This window comes from Amblyraja radiata, chromosome 7 (genome assembly GCF_010909765.2).
Source record: "Amblyraja radiata isolate CabotCenter1 chromosome 7, sAmbRad1.1.pri, whole genome shotgun sequence".
NCBI classification, from domain to species: domain Eukaryota; kingdom Metazoa; phylum Chordata; class Chondrichthyes; order Rajiformes; family Rajidae; genus Amblyraja; species Amblyraja radiata.
In genome coordinates, this window is record NC_045962.1 from 28,578,088 (window position 1) to 28,601,311 (window position 23,224).

At 42.8% G+C, this 23,224-nt stretch overlaps 1 protein-coding gene across 5 annotated transcripts in view; it reads left to right on the forward strand.

The window, feature by feature from the left end:
- LOC116975191 (collagen alpha-1(XXVIII) chain-like) overlaps window positions 1-23,224 on the forward strand; it is a 74,950-nt gene that overhangs the window by 50,327 nt on the left and 1,399 nt on the right. For 3 of the 5 annotated variants that reach the window (XM_033023968.1, XM_033023963.1, XM_033023967.1), the window contains 11 exons: window positions 772-840; window positions 1,945-2,013; window positions 8,655-8,723; window positions 8,848-8,916; window positions 11,494-11,574; window positions 14,311-14,346; window positions 15,906-15,942; window positions 16,392-16,949; window positions 19,028-19,293; window positions 19,539-19,736; window positions 21,197-21,373. In XM_033023968.1, the coding sequence (XP_032879859.1) occupies window positions 772-840; window positions 1,945-2,013; window positions 8,655-8,723; window positions 8,848-8,916; window positions 11,494-11,574; window positions 14,311-14,346; window positions 15,906-15,942; window positions 16,392-16,949; window positions 19,028-19,293; window positions 19,539-19,736; window positions 21,197-21,220 (1,476 nt within the window). In that variant the 3' untranslated portion in view covers window positions 21,221-21,373. The remainder of the gene's footprint in view (window positions 1-771; window positions 841-1,944; window positions 2,014-8,654; window positions 8,724-8,847; window positions 8,917-11,493; window positions 11,575-14,310; window positions 14,347-15,905; window positions 15,943-16,391; window positions 16,950-19,027; window positions 19,294-19,538; window positions 19,737-21,196; window positions 21,374-23,224) is intronic. The other 2 variants (XM_033023966.1, XM_033023965.1) reach the window with 1 other exon arrangement.

A 23,224-nucleotide genomic window follows, 5' to 3' on the forward strand; every position in this document is an offset into this window, starting at 1 on the left:
CACAACCGGCCCGCAAAATCAGCCTCAGAGTTCGGCAATGGGAACCGACTCCAGACGGGCCGAGCCGGAGTTCCAAAGCCCAGGCCGCAGGGGGCAAATTCGACCCACCAATCGACCGCGGAAGCCCCAATTAGGTCAAAATCAGCCGCCTCAACTGACTTAAGCGTCACATATTTGGGGGAACTTCCAGGGGGGATTTCAAGTGCGCTCTCGTAATTTTGTCCAGATTAAAGGAGATGCCGGACCTGTATGTCTTTACCAATTTTCTTTTTTTCAATATTATGGCAGTCTTGCAACAGAATGTATGCACAATGAGTAAAAGCTTGATTACCTGGCAAATTGCAATCTGACATGCTCTACATAACTGATAATTTACCAGGAGGGTCAAAGGAAGGGTGCTCTGAAACAACTCTGGATTAATGGGATATTCCATTAGTTAGCACCTGTCAGTTCTGGCACATGAAGGATGACTGAGATTTACTGCAATAATCTAAATGCTTTTTTTAGAATTAAACTAAAAATGTATGGAATTATTCCAAGATTCTTAAACTTGAGGTGCAAGTAAATCACCTTTAAACACTGCCTCAAAAACAGTAATACCAATTTCATTCAACAGTAAATAATGCTTAACAAGAGTCAATTTTCGTAACTGGAGTAGATTTTCATTTATCAAATTCATTAAACTATTTTTATGTGGTGCAGTTGTCATTTCTCAGTGAACATTTTTGAATATTGATGATGTAAATGTAAATATTATTTTCTAATTAAAAGGGTTTACCAGGCATTCCAGGACCTCTGGGTGATCAGGGACCTGTGGGAATTGGATTCCCAGGACCAAAGGTATCTATTTATATTCACTGGAAGTAGCTTCACTTTATCAAAACACTAACAAATTGTACAATTTTTAAAAATTGTATATCATAGGAACACTACCACCTGCATAATCTCCTCCATTTCACTCGCAGGAAAATATTTTGTTGCTCCATCATCACCATTGTGTTTCATTTCCTACCTAACAACAGTGGATGTATATTTTCTGGATAGGTTGCAGTCATCAAGAAGGTCCCCACCATTTTTCAAGGGCAATTAAGGATAAATAAACATAAGGATAGTCCTCAATGTGATTTTTTTTAAAAAACTGTTATTCACCCAGTTAAAGTTTCTAATCATCTATTTTGGCTTAAGGCTATGTGATTTTTCAAAATGTATTTAATTAAAATAAATAAAAGTAAATTGAAACAAAATTGTCAGCTCAATGGAACAGCTGGTAGAGCTACCGCCTCACAGTGCCAGAGACCCGGGTTCAATCCAAACCTCAGGTGGTGTCTGTGCATGCATGTTCTCCCTGTGATTGTGTGGGTTTTGTCTGGGTGCTAGAGTTGCATCACACATCCCAAAAGTGGGCGGGCTTGTAGGTTAATTGACCTCTGTAAATTGCCCCTAGTGTGTGTGGAGCGGGAAGGTGGGATAACATGGAACTAGTGTGAATGGGTGATTGATGGTTGGCGTGGACTCGGTTTTTGTTCCATATGTTGCACACCTTCCCTCCCGAGACACATTGTGCTGTAATGTCACTGAGAGTGGAATTAATATATTAATGTATATTCCTTTGTATATCCCATGTTGGGTATTTTTCTGGGACTAATATCTCAGTTTACTAGGCATCTTTATTTTACTCTCCCCAAGGCAGGCAGATGTAGGTGAAAGACTATAGGGAAGGTGTGGTATAGTTTAAAATACCCAATTTCACCATTTCTACTAGCTGGTCACTTTGAAAACGTGCTCATCCCTCTCGATGAAGAGGCCTTCAGAGTCAGACAGGAACATTAGAAATGTACTCCCCCTATCACATCCTACTGCCTTTTGAATTTTAACCTAAACTCAACCAGGGAAGTTGCAGGTCATGGGTGATAGAAATTCTCACTGATAATTATTGTGTTTTAGGGAGATCCAGGATTCAGAGGACCAAGTGGTGTGGCTGGACCTCCAGGAGAAGGACTTCCAGGTCAGAAGGTACCACAAGTTGCATTTGGATTCCGATCTCAGTTTAATTATTAAATTCTCTGGGCTTTTAACTTTGGCTTTGAGATGGGTGTGGCAGGTCAAATGACTGCAGAGACCGTTCCCTCTGCAACTCCCTGGTCAACTCGTCCCTTCCCACCCAAACCATCCCCTCCCCAGCTACTTTCTCCTGCAACCGCCTGTCCTTTTACCTCCCTCCTGATTCCATCCAAGGACCTCGACAGTCTTTTCAGGTGAGGCAGAGGTCCACTTGCACCTCCTCCAACCTCATCTACTGTATCCGCTGTTCCAGGCGTCAACTTCAGTACATCGGCGAGATCAAGCACAGTCTCGGCGATCGTTTTGCTGAACACCACTGCTCAGTCCGCCTTAACCTACCTGATCTCCCGGTTGCTCAGCACTTTAACTCCCCCTCCCATTCCCACACTGACCTTTCTGTCTTGGGCCTCCTCCATTGTCAGAATGAGGCCCAGCGCAAATTAGAGGAACTGCACCTCATATTTCGCTTGGGTAGCTTACACCCCAGCGGTATGAACATTGACTTCTCTAACTTCAAATAGCCCTTGCTTTCCCTCTCTCTCCATCCCCTCCCCCTTACAAGTTCTCCCACTAGTCTTACTGTCTCCGACTACATTCTATCTCTGTTCTGCCCACTACCCTGATATCAGTCTGAAAAAGGGTCTCGATCCGAAATGTCACCCATTCCTTTTCTCCAGATATGCTATGCGGCCTGTCCCGCTGAGTTACTCCAGCATTTTGTGTCTACCTGAGATATTTTATGCATTGATTTTAATTTCCAAAATTCCTCTAGATTCTGAGGTTTTATTAAATTAGAAAGTAGCAAATGTTGGGCCAACTGGCTTGGGATTTCTTATTTGCTGTCTCTTTTCGTGAGGCAGTTTTGAATTTTGATTGTCAAGATCGTATTGGGCAGTACAGTGGCGCAGCGGTAGAGTTGTTGCCTTCCAGCGCCAGAGACCTGGGTTTAATCCTGACTATCGGTGCTGTCTGTACAAGGTTCTTTATGACGTTCTCCTGTGACCATGTGGGTTTTCTCTGGGTGCTCCGGTTTCCTCCAGTACTCCAAAGATGTACAGGTTTGGAGATTAATTGGCTTTGGGAAAAATTATAAAATGTCAGTACTGTGTAGGGTAGTGCTAGTGTACACCATTCAGTGCAGACTCGGTGGGGCAAAGGGCCTATCAACGTGCTGTAACTCTAAAGTCAATGCTAAGTGCATGAGGGTGCAGTGAAGAATTTGAATGTTAATTCTGACCAATGAGGAATGCTAGAAAGTGAGAAATGAGGGCATAATGGGTTAAGGTGTGTTGGGGATTGGTCATGCAATTGGTAATTAATGGCCTTTCCATTTTCTGACATTAACCGTTCATGTGATGTCATTGAAATTCCTCTAACACTGTGTTTAGATCCTTAGGGCTGTACTCCTGTCATTTAACTCATGGGCAGTCTACCTTTAGTTACTCTAAACATGTACCTGACATCCTTCTTGGCTTCCTAGTCAACATCCACAGATGTTGAAGCTTGTTGCACCATGTTTCCCAGGTCATCTTCATTTCTGTAATGCCTACTAATATCTGCTTCAGTCAAATTGCATCTACCTTTGATGAAATGACGACTACTTTAGAGCAAAGCAAACTGATCTTAACTTGTGATGGTGATATCCCATTATTCTCTTTGCTCAACTTCAAACAATGAACAGTGTTAGAGGTGCAAGGAATTGCAATTGGGTGAATCTTGAGCAAAACACAAAGTGCCTGAGGTACTCAGTGGGTTAAGCAACATCTGTGGAGGGAATGGACAGGGAACATTTTGGGTCAGTCTGAAGAAGGGTCCTCATAGAAACATAGAAACATAGAAATTAGGTGCAGGAGTAGGCCATTCGGCCCTTCGAGCCTGCACCGCCATTCAATATGATCATGGCTGATCATCCAACTCAGTATCCCGTACCTGCCTTCTCTCCATACCCTCTGATCCCCTTAGCCACAAGGGCCACATCTAACTCCCTCTTAAATATAGCCAATGAACTGGCCTCGACTACCCTCTGTGGCAGGGAGTTCCAGAGATTCACCACTCTCTATTCTCTGTGTGAAAAAAGTTCTTCTCATCTCGGTTTTAAAGGATTTCCCCCTTATCCTTAAGCTGTGACCCCTTGTCCTGGACTTCCCCAACATCGGGAGCAATCTTCCTGCATCTAGCCTGTCCAACCCCTTAAGAATTTTGTAAGTTTCTATAAGATCCCCTCTCAATCTCCTAAATTCTAGAGAGTATAAACCAAGTCTATCCAGTCTTTCTTCATAAGACAGTCCTGACATCCCAGGAATCAGTCTGGTGAACCTTCTCTGCACTCCCTCTATGGCAATAATGTCCTTCCTCAGATTTGGAGACCAAAACTGTACGCAATACTGCAGGTGTGGTCTCACCAAGACCCTGTACAACTGCAGTAGAACCTCCCTGCTCCTATACTCAAATCCTTTTGCTATGAAAGCTAACATACCATTCGCTTTCTTCACTGCCTGCTGCACCTGCATGCCCACTTTCAATGACTGGTGTACCATGACACCCAGGTCTCGCTGCATCTCCCCTTTTCCTAGTCGGCCACCATTTAGATAATAGTCTGCTTTCCTGTTTTAGCCACCAAAATTGATAACCTCACATTTATCCACATTATACTGCATCTGCCAAACATTTGCCCACTCACCCAGCCTATCCAAGTCACCTTGCAGTCTCCTAGCATCCTCCTCACAGCTAACACTGCCCCCCAGCTTAGTGTCATCCGCAAACCTGGAGATATTGCCTTCAATTCCCTCATCCAGATCATTAATATATATTGTAAATAGCTGGGGTCCCAGCACTGAGCCTTGCGGTACCCCACTAGTCACTGCCTGCCATTGTGAAAAGGACCCGTTTACTCCTACTCTTTGCTTCCTGTTTGCCAGCCAGTTCTCTATCCACATCAATACTGAACCCCCAATGCCGTGTGCTTTAAGTTTGTAAACTAATCTCTTATGTGGGACCTTGTCGAAAGCCTTCTGGAAGTCCAGATACACCACATCCACTGGTTCTCCCCTATCCACGCTACTAGTTACATCCTCGAAAAATTCTATAAGATTCGTCAGACATGATTTACCTTTTGTAAATCCATGCTGACTTTGTCCAATGATTTCACCACTTTCCAAATGTGCTGCTATCCCATCTTTAATAACTGACTCTAGCAGTTTCCCCACTACCGATGTTAGACTAACTGGTCTGTAATTCCCCGTTTTCTCTCTCCCTCCCTTCTTAAAAAGTGGGGTTACGTTTGCTACCCGCCAATCCTCAGGAACTACTCCAGAATCTAAAGAGTTTTGAAAGATTATTACTAATGCATCCACTATTTCTGGAGCTACTTCCTTAAGTACTCTGGGACTGCAGCCTATCTGGCCCTGGGGATTTATCGGCCTTTAATCCATTTAATTTACCCAACACCACTTCCCGGCTAACCTGGATTTCACTCAATTCCTCCAACTCCTTTGACCCGCGGTCCCCTGCTATTTCCGGCAGATTATTTATGTCTTCCTTAGTGAAGACGGAACCAAAGTAGTTATTTAATTGGTCCGCCATATCCTTGTTCCCCATGATCAACTCACCCGTTTCTGACTGCAAGGGACCTACATTTGTTTTAACTAATCTCTTTCTTTTCACATATCTATAAAAACTTTTGCAGTCAGTTTTTATGTTCCCTGCCAGTTTTCTTTCATAATCTATTTTTCCTTTCCTAATTAAGCCCTTTGTCCTCCTCTGCTGGTCTCTGAATTTCTCCCAGTCCTCCGGTATGCTGCTTTTTCTGGCTAATTTGTACGCATCATCCTTCGCTTTGATACTATCCCTGATTTCCCTTGTTATCCACGGATGCACTACCTTCCCTGATTTATTCTTTTGCCAAACTGGGATGAACAATTTTTGTAGTTCATCCATGCAGTCTTTAAATGTCTTCCATTGCATATCCACCGTCAACCCTTTTAGAATTAATTGCCAGTCAATCTTGGCCAATTCACGTCTCATACCCTCAAAGTTACCTTTCTTTAAGTTCAGAACCATTGTTTCTGAATTAACAATGTCACTCTCCATCCTAATGAAGAACTCAACCATATTATGGTCACTCTTGCCCAAGGGGGCACGTACAACAAGACTGTTAACTAACCCTTCCTCATTACTCAATACCCAGTCTAAAATAGCCTGCTCTCTCGTTGGTTCCTCTACATGTTGATTTAGATAACTATCCCGCATACATTCCAAAAAATCCTCTTCCTCAGCACCCCTGCCAATTTGATTCACCCAATCTATATGTAGATTGAAGTCACCCATTATAACGGTTTTGCCTTTGTCGCACGCATTTCTAATTTCCTGTTTGATACCATCTCCAACTTCACTACTACTGTTAGGTGGCCTGTACACAACACCCACCAGCGTTTTCTGCCCCTTAGTGTTCCGCAGCTCTACCCATGCCGATTCCACATCCTGCAAACTAATGTCCTTCCTTTCCATTGCGTTAATCTCCTCTCTAATCAGCAACGCTACCCCACCTCCTTTTCCTTTCTCTCTATCCCTCCTGAATATTGAATATCCCTGGATGTTCAGCTCCCAGCCTTGGTCACCCTGGAGCCATGTCTCCGTGATCCCAACTATATCATAGTCATTAATAGCTATCTGCACATTCAACTCATCCACCTTATTACGAATGCTCCTTGCATTGAGACACAAAGCCTTCAGGCTTGTTTTTACAACACTCTTACCCCATATACAATTTTGTTGAAAAGTGGCCCTTTTTGATTTTTGCCCTGGATTTTCCGGCCTGCCACTTTTACTTTTCACCTTGCTACCTGTTGCTTCTACCCCTCATTTTACACCCCTCTGTCTCTACGCTCACACATTTAAGAAACCCTTTCCCTTTAACTCCATCCTCCACTAGCCCATTCGACACCCCACCCCCCTTATTCAGTTTAAAACCACCCGTGTAGCAGTGGCAAACCTGCCTGCCAGAATGCTGGTCCCACACCTGTTAAGATGCAATCCGTCCCTTTTGTACAGTTCCCCCTTACCCCAAAACAGATCCCAGTGATCTAAGAATCTAAATCCCTGCCCCGTGCACCAGTTCCTCAGCCACACGTTCAGGTCCCGTATCTCCCTGTTCCTGCTCTCACCAGCACGAGGAACTGGAAGCAAACCGGAGATAACAACCCTGGAGGTCCTGCTTTTCAGCATTTTTCCGAGCTCTCTAAAGTCACGCTGCAGAATATTCATCCCCTTCTTTCCGACATCGTTTGTGCCGACATGCACTACCACTTCCGGATGTTCACCTTCGCCCTTGAGGATGTTCTGCACTCTGTCCGTGACATCCTGGATCCTGGCACCAGGAAGGCAGCACACCATCCTCGCATCCCGTCTGTTGCCGCAGAAACCCCTGTCCGTACCTCTCACAATGGAGTCTCCTACTACAATGGCGTTGCCTGCCTTAGGCCTTTTTGGTTTTGGCTCAACAGCCCTATTCGCATCACAAGCCAGTCCGCCGCCCAGTGTAAACACCTCTTCTGTCCCGACAGCTTCTAAGTGGGTGAACCTGTTCACAAGAGGTACAACCCCCGGGGACGTTGGCATTCCATGCTTCCCTCCCGTTCTCACTGTCTCCCACCTTCTCTCTTCCAGTACCTTAGGTGTAACAATCGTACTGTAGGACTTGTCGAGGAACGACTCCGTTTCTCGGACGAACCAGAGGTCATCCACTTGCTTCTCCAGTTCCCCAACACGGCCCTTCAGGAGCTCTACCTGGATGCACTTTTCGCATTTGTAGCAGCCAGAGGCACCAGCGGTGTCCTTGACCTCCCACATACTGCAAGCATCACACTGAATCAGCTTGCCTGACATCTCCTTCTTTCGTCTCTCCCTCTGCAGTGTTTTGCGTAGTCTCCTCTCCTCAGCCTCCTCTCCGAAGACTCTCGAGCCAAAGACTCACACTTTTCTCACAGGGCACTTCGCTCACTCACTGCCGCTCCCTAAGAGCAGTCTTACTTAAATTGACTGATAAATTACCTGATTTACCAATTTACAAACCAAATTCCTCAGTTTTCAGCTGTTTTCCCAGCACTGACTCACTTCTCTCCTCCCACTTGGGCTAGAGCCAATCAGTCGTATCTCTTGCTAATTTCCTCCTGCTGCTGTTGTTGCTCCCAAAGCTACAGCAGTTCTGAGTCAAGTCTGCCTGTCCTTGACCTGTACTTGAACTGTTTTCACTTCTCTCCTCCCACTTGGGCTAGAGCCAATCAGTCGTATCTCTTGCTAATCTCCTCCTGCTGCTGTTGTTGCTCCCAAAGCTACAGCAGTTCTGAAACCTCACCTGTCCATTTCCTCCATAGATGCTGCCTGATCCCTAGAGTTTCTCTGGCATTTGGTGTTTTGAACAGCATAGTTAGTGCAGAATTGATACTGCAATGTGCATAATTAATTGCATAGCGGCTTTAAATTAAGCTGGGATAATCACAAATCCTGAATGTGTCCATTTTCAGGAAAAATATAATTTAAACACTGCCCTCCTTTTATGTGAATTAGATTCAGTTGACTCTTCTGTTACATTTTAGGGAATAGCAGGGAGACTAGGACCTCCTGGGCCACAAGGTCCACCAGGAGAAGGCATTCAAGGACCCAAGGTAAGTACAATTAAATGTAAACCAATCTAAATGTGTTATAACTTTCCAATTAACTAATAATTTAAAAGATAAAGTTAGAGATTTATTAATGTTGAATACTAAAGTGAAACTACTTGTCCGATAGGGAGATCAAGGTTTTCAAGGATTGATGGGACCTCGTGGACCACCGGGAGAAGGGCTTTTGGGACCCAAGGTAAGTGGCCAATTCATGGCTTTGTGTTTGTTTTGTCCAATAGACCAAAACTGTATCCGACCTACTGGCAACTGAAACTTTGCCCTTCCATCACTGCAGTGGCAATTGAACTATGCCAAAGGGCAAATTAATGCATGGCCAACATTACTACAGCACAAGAAAATACATAATGAGCTTGAGCATCTCTGGAGAACATTACATGAATAAGTAACATTACAGGTCGAGATCCTTAAGACTGCAGCCCCCCCTCTCTCAGCCCATGCATGAATCAGAGCACAGAAAGAACTGGAAGGCTGGAGACTTGTCACAGAAAGTGAAGCTGCCAATAGCTTAAAGAGTCATGTAGCTCAGACTGAACTTTCAGCCTACCCTTCTATGCCAACCATCAACTACTGTGTACAGAAACAAGGAACTGCAGATGCTGGTATACACAAAAAGACACACAGTGCTGAGTAACTCTGCAAGTCAGACCCAAAATGTCTCCGATCCATGTTCCCCACTGATGCTGCCTGGCACGTTGAGTTATTCCAGCACTTTGTGTCCTGTCAATTGCCCAGTACTTGATGGTTAGCTTGGTACCCGGTCAGTTAAGTCAGAATCCTTCAACTGCAAGTTCAATATGCTTGTTGGCAGGATGGAAGGGTGACCTCGCACTATTATGAAGAAAATTGATGCAACCTAATGCCAGGAACTGCAGAAGCACACTACAAAGCTGAGGAAGGGCACTGGAAAGCAGAAGTGGTGAACCCTAGTGAATTCCTCACCTTGTTTCTATAGTACTGTATAGACTGTCCAGATAGTGCTCTGGTCCTTTGAGATCTTAAGTTGTTTCATTAAGATCTCTGGAGTGTGGCGGCTCCTAACGGCAGCGGCTCAACTGCAGTCCATCTGTCTTTTTTATTTTTGTCTCGTTAAATGTATGTTTTTGATTCTAGTGTTTATTTATTTTTTAGCTGTGTATATGTGGGGGGGTGGGGGAAACCGTTTAATTCTCTTCCCTGTACGGGGACCCGACTTTTTCCCTGTTGGGTCTCCAATGTCGTTGGGCCTAACATCGTGGAGTCAGCGGCGGCCTCCGGCCGGATCCCAACCTGAAGGCTCCAGTCGCGGAGCCTGAGGACCTGCCATCGCGGAGCTGGCCAACTTCGGAACGGGAAGAGCTGTGGTGGCGCGCGGCTGCGACCCGACTTCGGAGCTTCGGAGGCTCCGGCCGCAGGCCCGGTGGAAAGGAACATCGGGAGCTCGCAGGTCCCTGGTTGGAGACCGCTTTTCGGAGCTCCCGCAACAGCAACTTCTTCTGCCGGAATCGCAAGGTTTAAATGACTCGGAGTGGGGCCCAACATCGCCCCGCGCAGCTGAAACGGCCACGGGACTTGCCATCGCCCGCCGGGGGCTTTAACATCGGGAGCCCCAGTTCGCCTTGATGTTGCAGTTGGAATGCTGGACCGCGGGAGAAGAACAAAGGGAAGAGATAAGACTTTTGCCTTCCATCACACTGAGGAGATGTTGGAGATTCACTGTGATGGATGTTTGTGTAAATTGTGTTAAGTGCGGGTCTTGGTTTTTTTTGTAATGTTAAGACGGCAGAAATGCAATTTCGTTCAAACCAAGCTGTTTGAATGACAATAAAAGGCATTCTATTCTATTCTATTCTAAGTTGTCTGGATATGCAAGTTGCTCAGAACTGAAGATTAATATCCTGCTGGCTTTTAAAATGAGAAACATTAATATTTTATGTGGTAAATATGACCTGATGATATGAATAAGAAATCTTCAGGAATCTTAAGGTGAGGGGGGAAAGATTTGATAGGAACCTGAGGGGCAACTTTTTTACACTAAGGGTGGTAGGTATATGGAACGAGCTGCCAGAGGAGGTAGTTGAGGCAGGTACTATCACAAAATTTCAGAAACATTTAGACAGTACATGACTACGAAAGGTTTAGAGGGATATGGGCTAATCGCAGGCAGGTGGGACTAGGGGCATGTTGGTTGGCATGGGCAAGTTGGGCCGATGGGCCTGTTTCCACGCTGTATGACTATGAATCTGAGAATTGTTTCTTAAGTTTAGACATCAGGGTATTCAGGGAATCTATATCTTGTCCCAGAAGATAGAAGAGAGAAAAGGGTACGGCAAAGAGGTGGGGGGGGGGGGGGGGGGGGGGGGGGGGGGGGAGGAGATAGGAGCAGGCAGGCATCTTTAATGATACTTCCAGCCTTCCTGATGCAAAGCATTGTAAAAATGGAATGCATAATACAAAATGCAAAATGATACAAAATGCATTCACCATTCTGTAGGTTCACATTGTTAGGAGCAGAGCAGTTGCCAACTATCTGCTAAATAATTGTACAAGCATGGCAGTGGAATTGGCTTGTATTAAAGCAGCTGTTTGTTTTACATCAGACACTTGACACGAGAAAGAAACTTCTAGCAACATTTTATACTTTCCAGCTACATCTAACATTAGAGTCAAATACAATTGTAAATGCAGTTAAGTTTATCATATATGCTTTGTGTAAAAATGGAGAATATAAGCAGACCATTTCAAAATTAGCATCACATTTTGCTTTATGCTACAGGGTGACCGCGGCGTGACAGGTGAACGAGGTCAGAAGGGACGTAACGGAGATTTGGGTGATGCTGGTTCTGCTGGGACAACTGTAAGTGAAAATGTTATTTTTATTATTTCATTAATATTTCACTGAAAATAGCACACCATTTGATTTTAAATAATAAAATATATTTGATTATCTCATCTCTGTTCGCCCTTGTAAGTCACCACCTCAAGATTGTTGAAAAGATTCTTAAATCACATGTAATAATTTATTGCAGTGCAGACCACAACATGTATATTGAACCGAAGTACCCAATGTAAAGTCAAAACAATAATCATAATCATAATTGTAATTTATTAACCAAGTATGCTTTGCAACATACGAGGAATTTGGTTTGCCATTCAGTCATAACAAACAAGACACACAACTACATAAAAATTGACATAAACATCCACCACAGCGGCTCCTCCACGTTCCTCACTGTGATGAAAGGCAGTAAAGTCTTATCTTCTTTCCTCCTTTTCTCCTGCGGTGGGGGAGTCGTACCGTCCGCAGCTGGTGATCGAGCTCCCTCGTCGGAGTGGTCTAAGCTCCCGCATCAGGGAGGATGAAATCCTGCGGCTTGGAGTTCCCGAAATCGGTCTCTCACCAGAGACTGCGTGCTCCACGATGTTAAAGTCCGCAGCTCCCGCAGGTTGGAGCACCAAAGACCGTTCCCTGGCAAAGGGATCGCCCGCTCCGAGATGTTAAGTCCACAGGCTCCACGGTTTTGGAGCTCTACAAGTCTCAGACAAGAGGCTGCCAACTCCACGATGTTAGGCCGCAGTGCAGACGGAGATACGACACAGAAAATGTCACATCTCAGTCAAGGAAAGAGATAAGAAAAGTTTCCCCCACCATCCCCCACATAATACAAAACTAAAGATAAACTAAAACATGCATTTTACAACAAACTAAAAACACAAAGAAGGAAAAGACGAAGACAGACCGTTGGCGAGGCAGCCATTGTGTAGCACCCCCTGGTGGTATATAAGACAAATGATAGGAAGGAAATAAGTCATATTGCATAACATTTAAAGAGATTTCTTTATTCCACTCCTTGCCTCTGATCTTATGTTAATCTTCCTCCATGGTATTCAATTCCTGTAATTTAACTCGAGGGTAGTCGGCTTTGAGTTTCTTCTAAGCATGGACATGACATTTAAAAAAATCTTTCTTAGCCACCAAAGCTTCCTATGCAATGTTCACAAATGTTAAAGCTCACTCTCTGCTAGGCGGCATCACGTTTCCCATAAGGAACAACTGATGCTGGAATATTACGTAGAATAGAAAGTGCTGGTATAACTCAGTGGGTCAGGCAGCATCTCTGGAGGACATGGATAGGTGGTGTTTCGGGTCGGGATGCTTCTTGTGACCCGAAACATCGCCCGACCAGCTGAGTTCACCAGTATTTTGAATTCTAACCATGTTTCCCAGGTCAGTTTCACTTCTAGAATACTTGTTGATATCGGCATCAATCTTATTCGCTAGCCAGTGAGTATGATCATAGGAACAACACTTTCTTCCCAAAGTCACTCTCGCCTATGGGTTACTCGTAGAGCCCTGTTTGTATCTTTTTGCGCTGATAAGATTGAAAACACTATAGATGAAGCAAGGGTTTTACGATGAGTAAAAGGTGAAGAAATAGATTGTCTCACCTGAGAAATCTGGGGAAGGGAATCTACCTTGTGTGCTGGCAGAGGCAAAGCTTTTCATATATTTGGACTAAATGGTCCAAAAGCAGAAATTAGCTTGTCTGTTGGAAGCACATTAAAATAATTTCATTGTTAAAGGCAGGGGTCGGCAACCTACGGCCCCCGGGCCAAATGCGGCCCTTAACCCGAAATCATCCGGCCCGCAGGCGTATTTATTTTTCCGTAGTCATCCGGCCCGCAGACTTCCTTCATCTCCGGTACCTCCCGGGCCCGAGGCTCCCAGGCGCAGTGACGTAAGGAGGCCTGCGCTGGCGGCAACAATTGCGGAGCCGCCAAGCGCCCGAGCGGGACCGAGCGCGCGAGCTCTGGCTGTACCGCATCCTGCGCAAAGCCGTCGGCACGGCTGCGCACCTTCTGTGTCTGGGCTTCACTGTCGAGATCAGGGTTGTCAATAGGTCGGGGACGAGTATTTGAGCCACCGCCTTCAGGACAGAGCAAAGGCAATGGTCCGTAGGTACACCATGTTCGGGAACGCCCGTAAATAGGGGCTAGTGCTCTGGGTGGCGTCCTCGAAGGGGCGGGATCTATGTGAACACTTGATTTGCTGCCTGCCATCCAGGGTGGGATCTATGTGAACACGTGGTAGATGTGGGCCGCCATCCGCTCACAGACATGCGTCCTGGCCCCTATGCAGAACAAGGTTGCCGACCCCTGGTTTAAAGGTTTCATTGTGACTAGTTGGGCTTCTTGTCTGAAAAGCAGCAAGAAACCTCTGATCTCTCTTCCATAGACAGTATTTTGATTTCAATCACAGATAGACACCCAATTCTTACCAACTTATCTGGGCCTCATTCTCTCTGGGCACCTATACCTTGTAAAACTCGACCATGTTGTGGTTGGCTGTGGCTCTCACTTAGTAATAAGGCAATCCAACCTTTGATTATGTTTTTATTCCGAGTGCAATGCATGCATTAACCTTCACTCACTGTTACTTATGATATTCATGATAAATGATTATGATCATTTCCAGTAACATGTTACAATTATAATTGGAGGAAATGTGGTGAAATGCTTCATGGCACTACCATTTTGTTGAAACATGATGTGTTAATTCTGTCCATTTTTACATTGACTTAAAATTGATCAGGGAAGACCGGGAGCAAAGGGTGATCCTGGCTTAACAGTAAGTCTCTGATATTTTTGTGCATTGTTCTTTCATTATGTATCTATCAAAAAACATTTGATATCAGCAAACTTAAAACCTAGTGTCCAGTACCAAGAACTCACGAGCATAAATTATTTACTGATTGTTTTCAGTTTGGTTGGGGGTGTGGTGGTGGGAAGCAACATATTAACTGCTTATGACCTCAGCAGTTCTTTTTAAATTAATGTTGAGGCTTAATATTTAAATGTCAATTTTCTTTCCAATTTAAAAAAAAAATTAAAATCATCTATTAATAAAAACATGCACCATAATGATGGGCTTTCCTTTTCATCTTTTTATTTGTTGAGGAAAGGTGTTGGCACTTCCTTTGTGGTTGATGTGAGAAATGCTCCTAAATGAAAGATTGCACTGGCCACATACAGTGAAAATACACTTTGGATGAACATCGAATTATATTGCTGGAGTGTGTGCCAGGTTCCATGTGTTCCATGTGGCAGAAAAAAATAGAAGCCTGAAGTATTTTTAATAGGCGACTGATTGAAAGGTGTTGCAATTCGGAATGGCCTGGGTATATCGGTGGTGAAAGTTATGGTGATGATTCAGCAAACATTGAGGAAGACAACAGTGTGTTGGAATTTTATAGCAAGAGGATTTGAGTACAAGAGGAGAAAAGTGTGGCTTCAATTATACCCTTGTGAGTCAACATCTGGGATACTATGTACAGGTCTAATCTTCATACCCAGGGACGGGCATACTTGCAATAGAGGGAATGCATCAAAGGTTCACCAGATCAATTCCAGGAATGCATTTTTGTCACATGAGGAGAAGCTGAACAGACTGGGACTATACAGAAAGAGACAAAAATGCTAGAGTAACTCAGCGGGTCAGGCAGCATCTCTGGAGAACATAAATAGGAGGTGTTTCGGGTTGGGACGTTTATTGTATATCTTGAGTGAGCAAATTGACATGTGCAAAATTCTTGCAAGGCTTAACAGTTGGATGCTGGACTGATCTCTAATGCTTGGGAAGTTTAGAACCAGAGGTCACATCTCAAACCAAGGGGAGACCATTCATGATAGATATATGAAGAATTCATATTGTCTACGAATTACAGATTCGATGGAATTCTCTTCCCAGGATAGATGTAGTGACTCAACCACTGCATATATTCAAGAAAGAGATGAATAGATTTTTTTTGGATAAAGAGATAAGGTAAAATGGTACTGGGGTAAAAAATAAGTGACAGTGTGAGCAGGAGGAGCTGAATGGCATACTCCATCTACAATTTCTATAAAAAGATAATAATCTGCTTTCCAGCTATGTAATTTTTCAATTTCATTTTCTCAACATAATTTTCTTTTAAATGATTCAAACACAGCCCTGTCAATCTCTTTATCTGTTGTAATTATCCATCTGCTCTTCGACAGAAATAGTATCAAATGTCAATACAGAGACAGTGTCTAAAAGTAATCCCTTGAATTTCTAGTTATATTCTTGATATATATAACTTCACTTCTGACAGTGGAAAATAGTATGCAAATATCTTTTTTTTTTTTTCATTTTCAAAATATTACCAGAGAGAGGACATCATCAGAATGATAAAGGAGATCTGTGGTATGTTACCTGTCAATTTCTAGTCTACCAATCATTTTATCTTTCCAATATAATTATTGTTGGTAAAACAATTGAACAAAGATGATCCTTACATCGAGAATAAACAGAAATGTAATATTTTATGCCAGGTTTAACTTCCCTAGATATGAATATTTGGATGTAAAATTAATTTCCTTTAATTTTTCTGTGGGTAAGAATATTTTTTAGAACTTCTTCTCAATATATTGTCAGCTCTCGTGTCTAAATTGCTGCTGCACTTTTACCAATGATGGTTTTTGTTAAAGTAAATATTCTATTAAGAATATTATTTTGCTACATCCAGACGTATTGCCCTAGTTATTCATTCTAGTTTACCATTTTTTAATTTTCTATTGAAATTTGTTGTGCTATTTTTGTTTGACTAAATATGAATGGATTTTATTTACACTTTTATTCTTTTTTTAAAACAGGCTGTGGAATTAAATGTAAAGAAAGACCAATGGAACTTGTCTTTGTGATTGATAGTTCAGAAAGTGTGGGGCCAGATAACTTTGAAATTATAAAAGATTTTGTCACTGCGTTGGTCGACAAAGTAACAGTTGGCAGGAATGCCACTCGAATTGGTCTTGTTCTCTACAGCTTGGAGGTACGACTAGAGTTTGGTCTAAGTCGATATTTGACACAGCAAGATGTCAAGCAGGCAATTAGGAAAATGCTGTACATTGGAGAAGGCACTTACACAGGAACAGCTATCCGCAAAGCAACTCAGGAAGCATTCTATGGGGCTCGACCTGGCGTGAAGAAAGTTGCTATAGTCTTAACAGATGGGCAGGCAGACAGAAGAGACACTGTCAAATTGGATGTTGCTGTTCGCGAGGCTCATGCTGCAAACATTGAGATGTTTGCAATTGGCATAGTAAATACCACTGACCCAACCCAGGCTGAATTCTTGCGTGAACTAAACCTAATTGCCTCGGATCCTGACACTGAGCACATGTACCTCATTGATGATTTCAATACTCTTCCAGGTTAGTGTCCTGTCTGTTGCATCACCACTTACGGTTTTTCCGCAACTATGAAGGCACAAGAAATCAAAAATTGCACATTTAATATAAAACCAAGTAAATACAACAATTACTGCATAGCTAAAAAAGTAACATTCATTGCTGCATACCGATGGCCAAACTGTAGAGCAGTTTTAGTATCTGTGACATTGGAACAATATGCCAGGTCAAGTATGCATTTGCAAACCCTGGAAGATTCCTTGTGAATCACACACATTGTTTTCTTTAATCTATGTGGAAGGGCTATAATCGAAGGGCCGAATGGCCTACTCCTGCACCTATTGTTTATTGTCTATAAGTGGTTGAAGAATATACAATTTATAAATTTGGAGATAATCAAAACTTTGCACTATTGTGAACATCTGATAGTTAAAATTTCTGTACAATATATACAGTCGGATGGGAAGGGTATACAAGTGGCATATCCATTTTGGTTAGGAGAAAAGTGAAGTTATACACTTTGTTAGATTAATGGGGAGAGGGAATGTAGAATAAACGTTGGTGTTTTAATGGATGCAGGAGAAAGCACAAATCAATGAAAGTGGTCGCAAGGAACTGCAGATGCTGGAGTCTTGAGCAAAACAGAAGTGCTGGAGGAATTCAGCGAGTCAAGGAGCATCAGCAGAGAGAATGGACTGCCAATATTTTAGGTTAGGACCCTAATCAGTTATGAAGAAGGGTCCCGACCCTAAACATTACCTGCTATTCTCTCCTCTCTTGACCCCCCTGAGGTCCTCCAGCACTTTGTGTTTTATTGAAAGTGGCAGGGCAGGTTGAGAAAGTAATTCATACGACATTCTCAATTCTGGGTTTTATCAATAGAGACACTGAAGATAAAAGCTGAACCTTTGTAAGACACAGGTCCTGCTTCAATTGGAATATTATGTTAATTTCTGGTTTCCATATGAGGACATTAGATAAGATATATCAGCATGGTTTCTGGGTCATGGGCCAACATTTACAAGGACAGATTAAAAAAGCTTGATTGTTTCCTGCAGAAGGCAAAACTGAAGAGATTTTCATGCAAGTATATCAAATGATGAGTGACGTGGACAGAATGGATTTTCCATTAGCAGATGGACCAAGGACTTGAGATGGAAAATGAAAGGAGAGGGGATTTTAAGTGACACGATGAATATTTTGTTTACACGTAGTGTAGTTAGAATCTGAAATGCAGATGTGGTGGATGCATGCATTCAAGAGGAAATTGTATATATATTTACAGGAGAGACATTGCCAAGCAATGGAAAAAGCCCATGGGAAATAACATAATGAATTAATCTGATAGGTAGCCAAAAGAGACACAATGGGATGAATGAAATTCTTTCCTGTTTTAATTATGCCACAATTTCGAATGTTACTAAACATAGTAGTGTTAGAAAGTTGCCAAATGAGTTAACAAGACTTAGACAGTGACCAAAACACAAAGTGCTGAAGGAACTCAGTCTTCTTCTTCTTATCGAGTCCACACACAAGATTAGAAGTTGTTCAGCCAGAGCTGAACACACTTCTCGGCATCTGCACAATGGTGTCTGTCTTGTGCGTGGTGGTGGAAAGATTGGTTGAAACAGGGCCGCGACATGAACGCTCTTTCCTTGGCCCCAGGAACTCAGTGGGTCAGGCAGCATCTGGGAGGGAATAGACAGTTGATGTTCTGGGTCTTCAGACTAGAGGTCCATCCCCCCACCCCCCCCCCCCCCCCCCCCCAGATGCTGCCTGATCTGCTGAGTTCCTCCAGCATTTTGTGTCTTGCTCAAGATTCCAGTATCTACTGTCTGTTGTGTCTACATTAGTTGGGGAAGGTGAGATAACAAACAAATTCTAATTTATTTCACTTTGTGTAAATTAAAAGGGGAAGAATGAAACATGATATTTGTACTTTCTCCACACCCATTAACGAGTAACATGGCTGCCATTGTGATAGTGCCGATGGGTTATGCTCTGTCCAAGGAACTTCAAAAGGACCGGGGGGGGTTTCATAAAAATACGATTTGAATACAATTTAGATTACTATGATTCTTTTCTTCCTTGTGTTTTTTTAGCTCTGGAGTTGAAATTGGTCAGACAGTTCTGTGAAGATGAAAATGGTGCATTAATTTACAACCAAATTAGAAATGGTGCAATAACAAACAGAAACATGTTATATTCAATAGTGTCAAGTTTGACACACACTAGGAACCAAATTGGAGCAAGCACAACAAAACCTAGACAAACAATTGTATCCAGAGAGAATAAAGTAAATGCACCAGTGAACCCTATTCAATTTGGATCTGTCTCTGTTGCAAAACCTCCCAAGATCAATGAGCAGGTAAATGATCTTGACAATTGTTAATGATATTTTTATTTGCAATTAGCAAACATTATTCATCAATGGACTTCTGACTTTTACATGATTAGTTCTGAGTGATAAATAAATACTTGAGTAATTCAGCTGATAAAAATAAGTAAAACCTTTAATAAATAGAATTATTAGCATTGTTAATTTTGATTATAATTAATTATTTATTCAAATGCAAAATACATTATCAAATGCTGATGTCTTACATTATGCAGGTGAATCAACCCCCAGAAGTACCTGATGATGATTATAATGCAGAAAAGAATCTGAAACTTGTAACTCCTTCATTTAGTTCAAAGGGCAGTAACGTTCTATCAGTCAACAAAAGTTTTCCAAGTATACGAGCACAATCTGCTAAGGTTGCAAAAGAATTTGCAGTGTCAACCTCCCCACCAAAAAAATTCCAGTTGCAGGTAAGGTAATAATTTTCCAGGCAGCATAATTGATTGATAACTGGAGAAAGAAAAAGACAATGACACATTGAACCTTTTCATTCTAAAACAGGTTTGAATTTCAGCATGGATTCCAAGAATAATATTACTGAAAATAACTTAATAATATAAAATTTCAACGATGCAACACTAACTGGTAGACACAAAATGCTGGAGTAACTCAGCGGGTCAGGCATGATGAGTTACTCCAGCACTTTCTGCCTTTTTTTTGGAAACTGTGCTGGAATCTTTCATAAAGGATGTAATAACAGAACACCAGAGTCAATAGGGATTCATGAAAGGAATATCATGTTTAACTAATCTGATGGAGTTTTTGTGACGATGTTATAAGTATAATTGATAATGGAGAGCCAATGGATGAGATGTATTTGGATTTTTGGATTGCTTTCCATGAAGTCCACACAAGGTAGACGTAAAATGCTGGAGTAACTCAGCGGGACAGGCAGCATCTCTGGAGAGAAGGAATGGGTGACGTTTCGGGTCGAGATCCCTCTTCAGACTGATTCACTCATTCCTTCTCTCCAGAGGTGCTGCCTGTCCCGCTGAGTTACTCTAGCATTTTGTGTCCACCTTCGGTTTAAACCAGCATCTGCAGTTTTTTCCTACACACAAGTCCACACAGGGGTTTGGTTAACGTTGGACCACGTAGAATTGTGGGCACTATACTGACATAATGTTAAAATTGTGTATCTTTAGAAAACAAAGAATGGGAGCAACTTATCCACTTTGGGTTGATAGCTGTACCAAACAGGATACTACAGAGATTGGTTTATGTGGTGTAGCTATTCACAATCTTTATAAACAGTTTAGCTGAAGGAACTAAATATGTATTTCCAAATGGAATGCGAGTATGGAGAAAGATGTAAAAGGCTTCAAGAGAGAGAGTGTAAAGTTGAGTGAGTGGATTAGCATATGTTAGCCTTTAATACCAGAGGATTTGGATTTAGGAGTAGGATATACACTGCAATTGTGCTGGAACATGTTGAGATCCCACCTAGAGTATTGTGTAGCGTTGAGAAAAAGATGTATCCACCATGGAGTCAGCAATGGTTCTCTCATCTCTTTCCAGGGAAGGTGGGTTTACCATATGAGGGGAGGTTGAGTAAACTAGGATGAAGTTTGATAGGCTAGACGCATAAACGATGATTCCAATGGTTGAGTCCAGGGCCAAACCAAAAGTCAGCCTTTTATGACAAACGAGAAATTTCTTCACTCAGAAAGTTGAGTGAGTTTGAAATTCTCAACCCTGAAAAGCAGTGAAAGCTGATTGTTCATTCAAAATAGATATTGATAGATTTCTGGATACTTTCACAGCTAAATAATTGTTTTCAAATGTACGTCATTTATTTCATTTGATGAATTCTTATGGTTGAACTGCTTCACAGCTTATGACGCATCTATGTTAATTATATTTTTCCTAGATCCTCTCTGTCAACTCCATTTAGACCAAGGGACTTGTCGTGATTATATAATTAAGTGGTATTATGACAAGCAGGCCAATGCTTGCGCACAGTTTTGGTACGGAGGCTGCGGTGGAAATGCTAATCGTTTTGACACTGAAGCCAAATGCAGAAAAACCTGTGTAGTTTCTGGTAATGGTACGGCCTTTATTCTTTAAAATGATATATATTCAGTTTAAAATTATTGCTTCGAACATTAAGATACAATGACAAAGCTATAGCAAAAATGAATTTCAACAACCAAATAGGAAGTAAACATACGATTCAATTATGAATGTTAAGCTATATAGTATGTTGGCAAGAAGTCGTATGATTTGCCATACATTATGTTCATTTTTACTTGTGTAAGTGAGTAAGAAGCTGTATTTGCACAAAGTATTTAAAAAATGAAATGTAGATTAATACACTATTGATTCCACATCTGTGCTTAGTGATTTGTTAGTTTTTGTATAGAACACTGTGCAGGTAGATAGTTCTATGTTTGAGATATAGGAAAATAAAATTGAAATGGGTCAAAAAAGGTATTCATGGGAAGAGATAAATGGTGCTCTATTACAAAGGGAATGTTACAATTACAAGAATGCAAATCATGGAGAATGTTAAAGCTTAGCTGAAAAAAAGCACATCCTGGAAAAGGGAAAATTATGTTCTTGGGGAAAAGAGTTTCCAGTATTTATATCCAAGACATATTGTGCCAAGAATTTCCTGTAACAAATATGAACTGTATCCAGCACTATAGACTGGAAAAATAATTAAGAGGCAGCCAATACCTGATATGTAAATTAAATGCATGCTAAGATATTATTGAAAATTTGATTTCTGCCTCTTGATGAAAAATAAACTCTTGAAATTTGTTTCCGCAAAAGACTAAATGAATTGAGCAGGAGAATCTGTGGCATAGCGGGTTGGGACTTTTTCTCCGGAAGTGGCGGCGCTGTGATACAGCTGCGGCTCGCCTGCAGTCTGTCTGTTTTTACTTTTTGTGTTGTTTTTTTTGTCTAGTTTAGTAATTTTTTTGGTTATTAGGTGGTGTTATGTGTGTGGGGAGAGGGTGAAACAGAGCTTTCTGTCTCTCCCTTCGGGGGAATGCGACTTTTTTGTCGTATCCCCCTTCTCTTCCCCCGTCTGCGCTGAGGCCTAATGGCGGAGCTGGCGGCCTCCAACCTGCGACCGACCTCGAGGGTCCGGAGGTAGAGCCAGCCACCACTCACCAACGCGAGGCTGGCCGTCTTCGAGCTGTGGCGACGTCCGGGTAGCAGCACGACTCGGCACTCCGGTGAGGGTGGATGGCGCGGGGCTGAGACACTCTCGTGTGAGCGGCCTGGGTCCCGGCTGGAAGGCGCTCCCATGTGAGCAGCCCGGTGCGGGGCTGAGACGCTGCCTTGTGGGTGGCCCGGTGCGGGGCGGAGATGGTGCTCCGGCAGCTGAGGCGGCGGCGACCTGGATCCGGGGCTCGGCCACGGGCCAGTGGAGGACAATGTCGGGAGCTCGCAGGTCACAGGCTGGTGCCTGTTTTCCGGAGCACCCGTTGCAACAGCTGCGGGCAGCTTCGACCACCCCCGGGCCGCGGAGCTTGAACCACGGGACTGATACCATCGCCCGGTGGGGTATCGCCTCTCGGCGCAGAGGGAGAAGAGGAGGGAAGAGACAGTAACTCTCAGACTTTTGCCTCCATCACAGTGAGGAGGTGTTTGGTGAACTCACTGTGGTGGATGTTAATTTGTGTTTATTGTGTTTTGTTATTATTACATGTATGGCTGCAGGCAACGACATTTCGTTCAGACCGAAAGGTCTGAATGACAAATAAAGGATTCAATTCATTTCTCCATGATTTAAATCCAGCTCGGACAAGTGGGATTATAATTTGGGATCTGACCTGAAACGTCACGTGTCCATGTTCTCCAGAGAAGCTGCCTGACCCACTGAGTTATCTATCCCAGCAATTAGCATACTTTTCTTGTAAACCAGCATCTGCACTTCTTTGTCGCT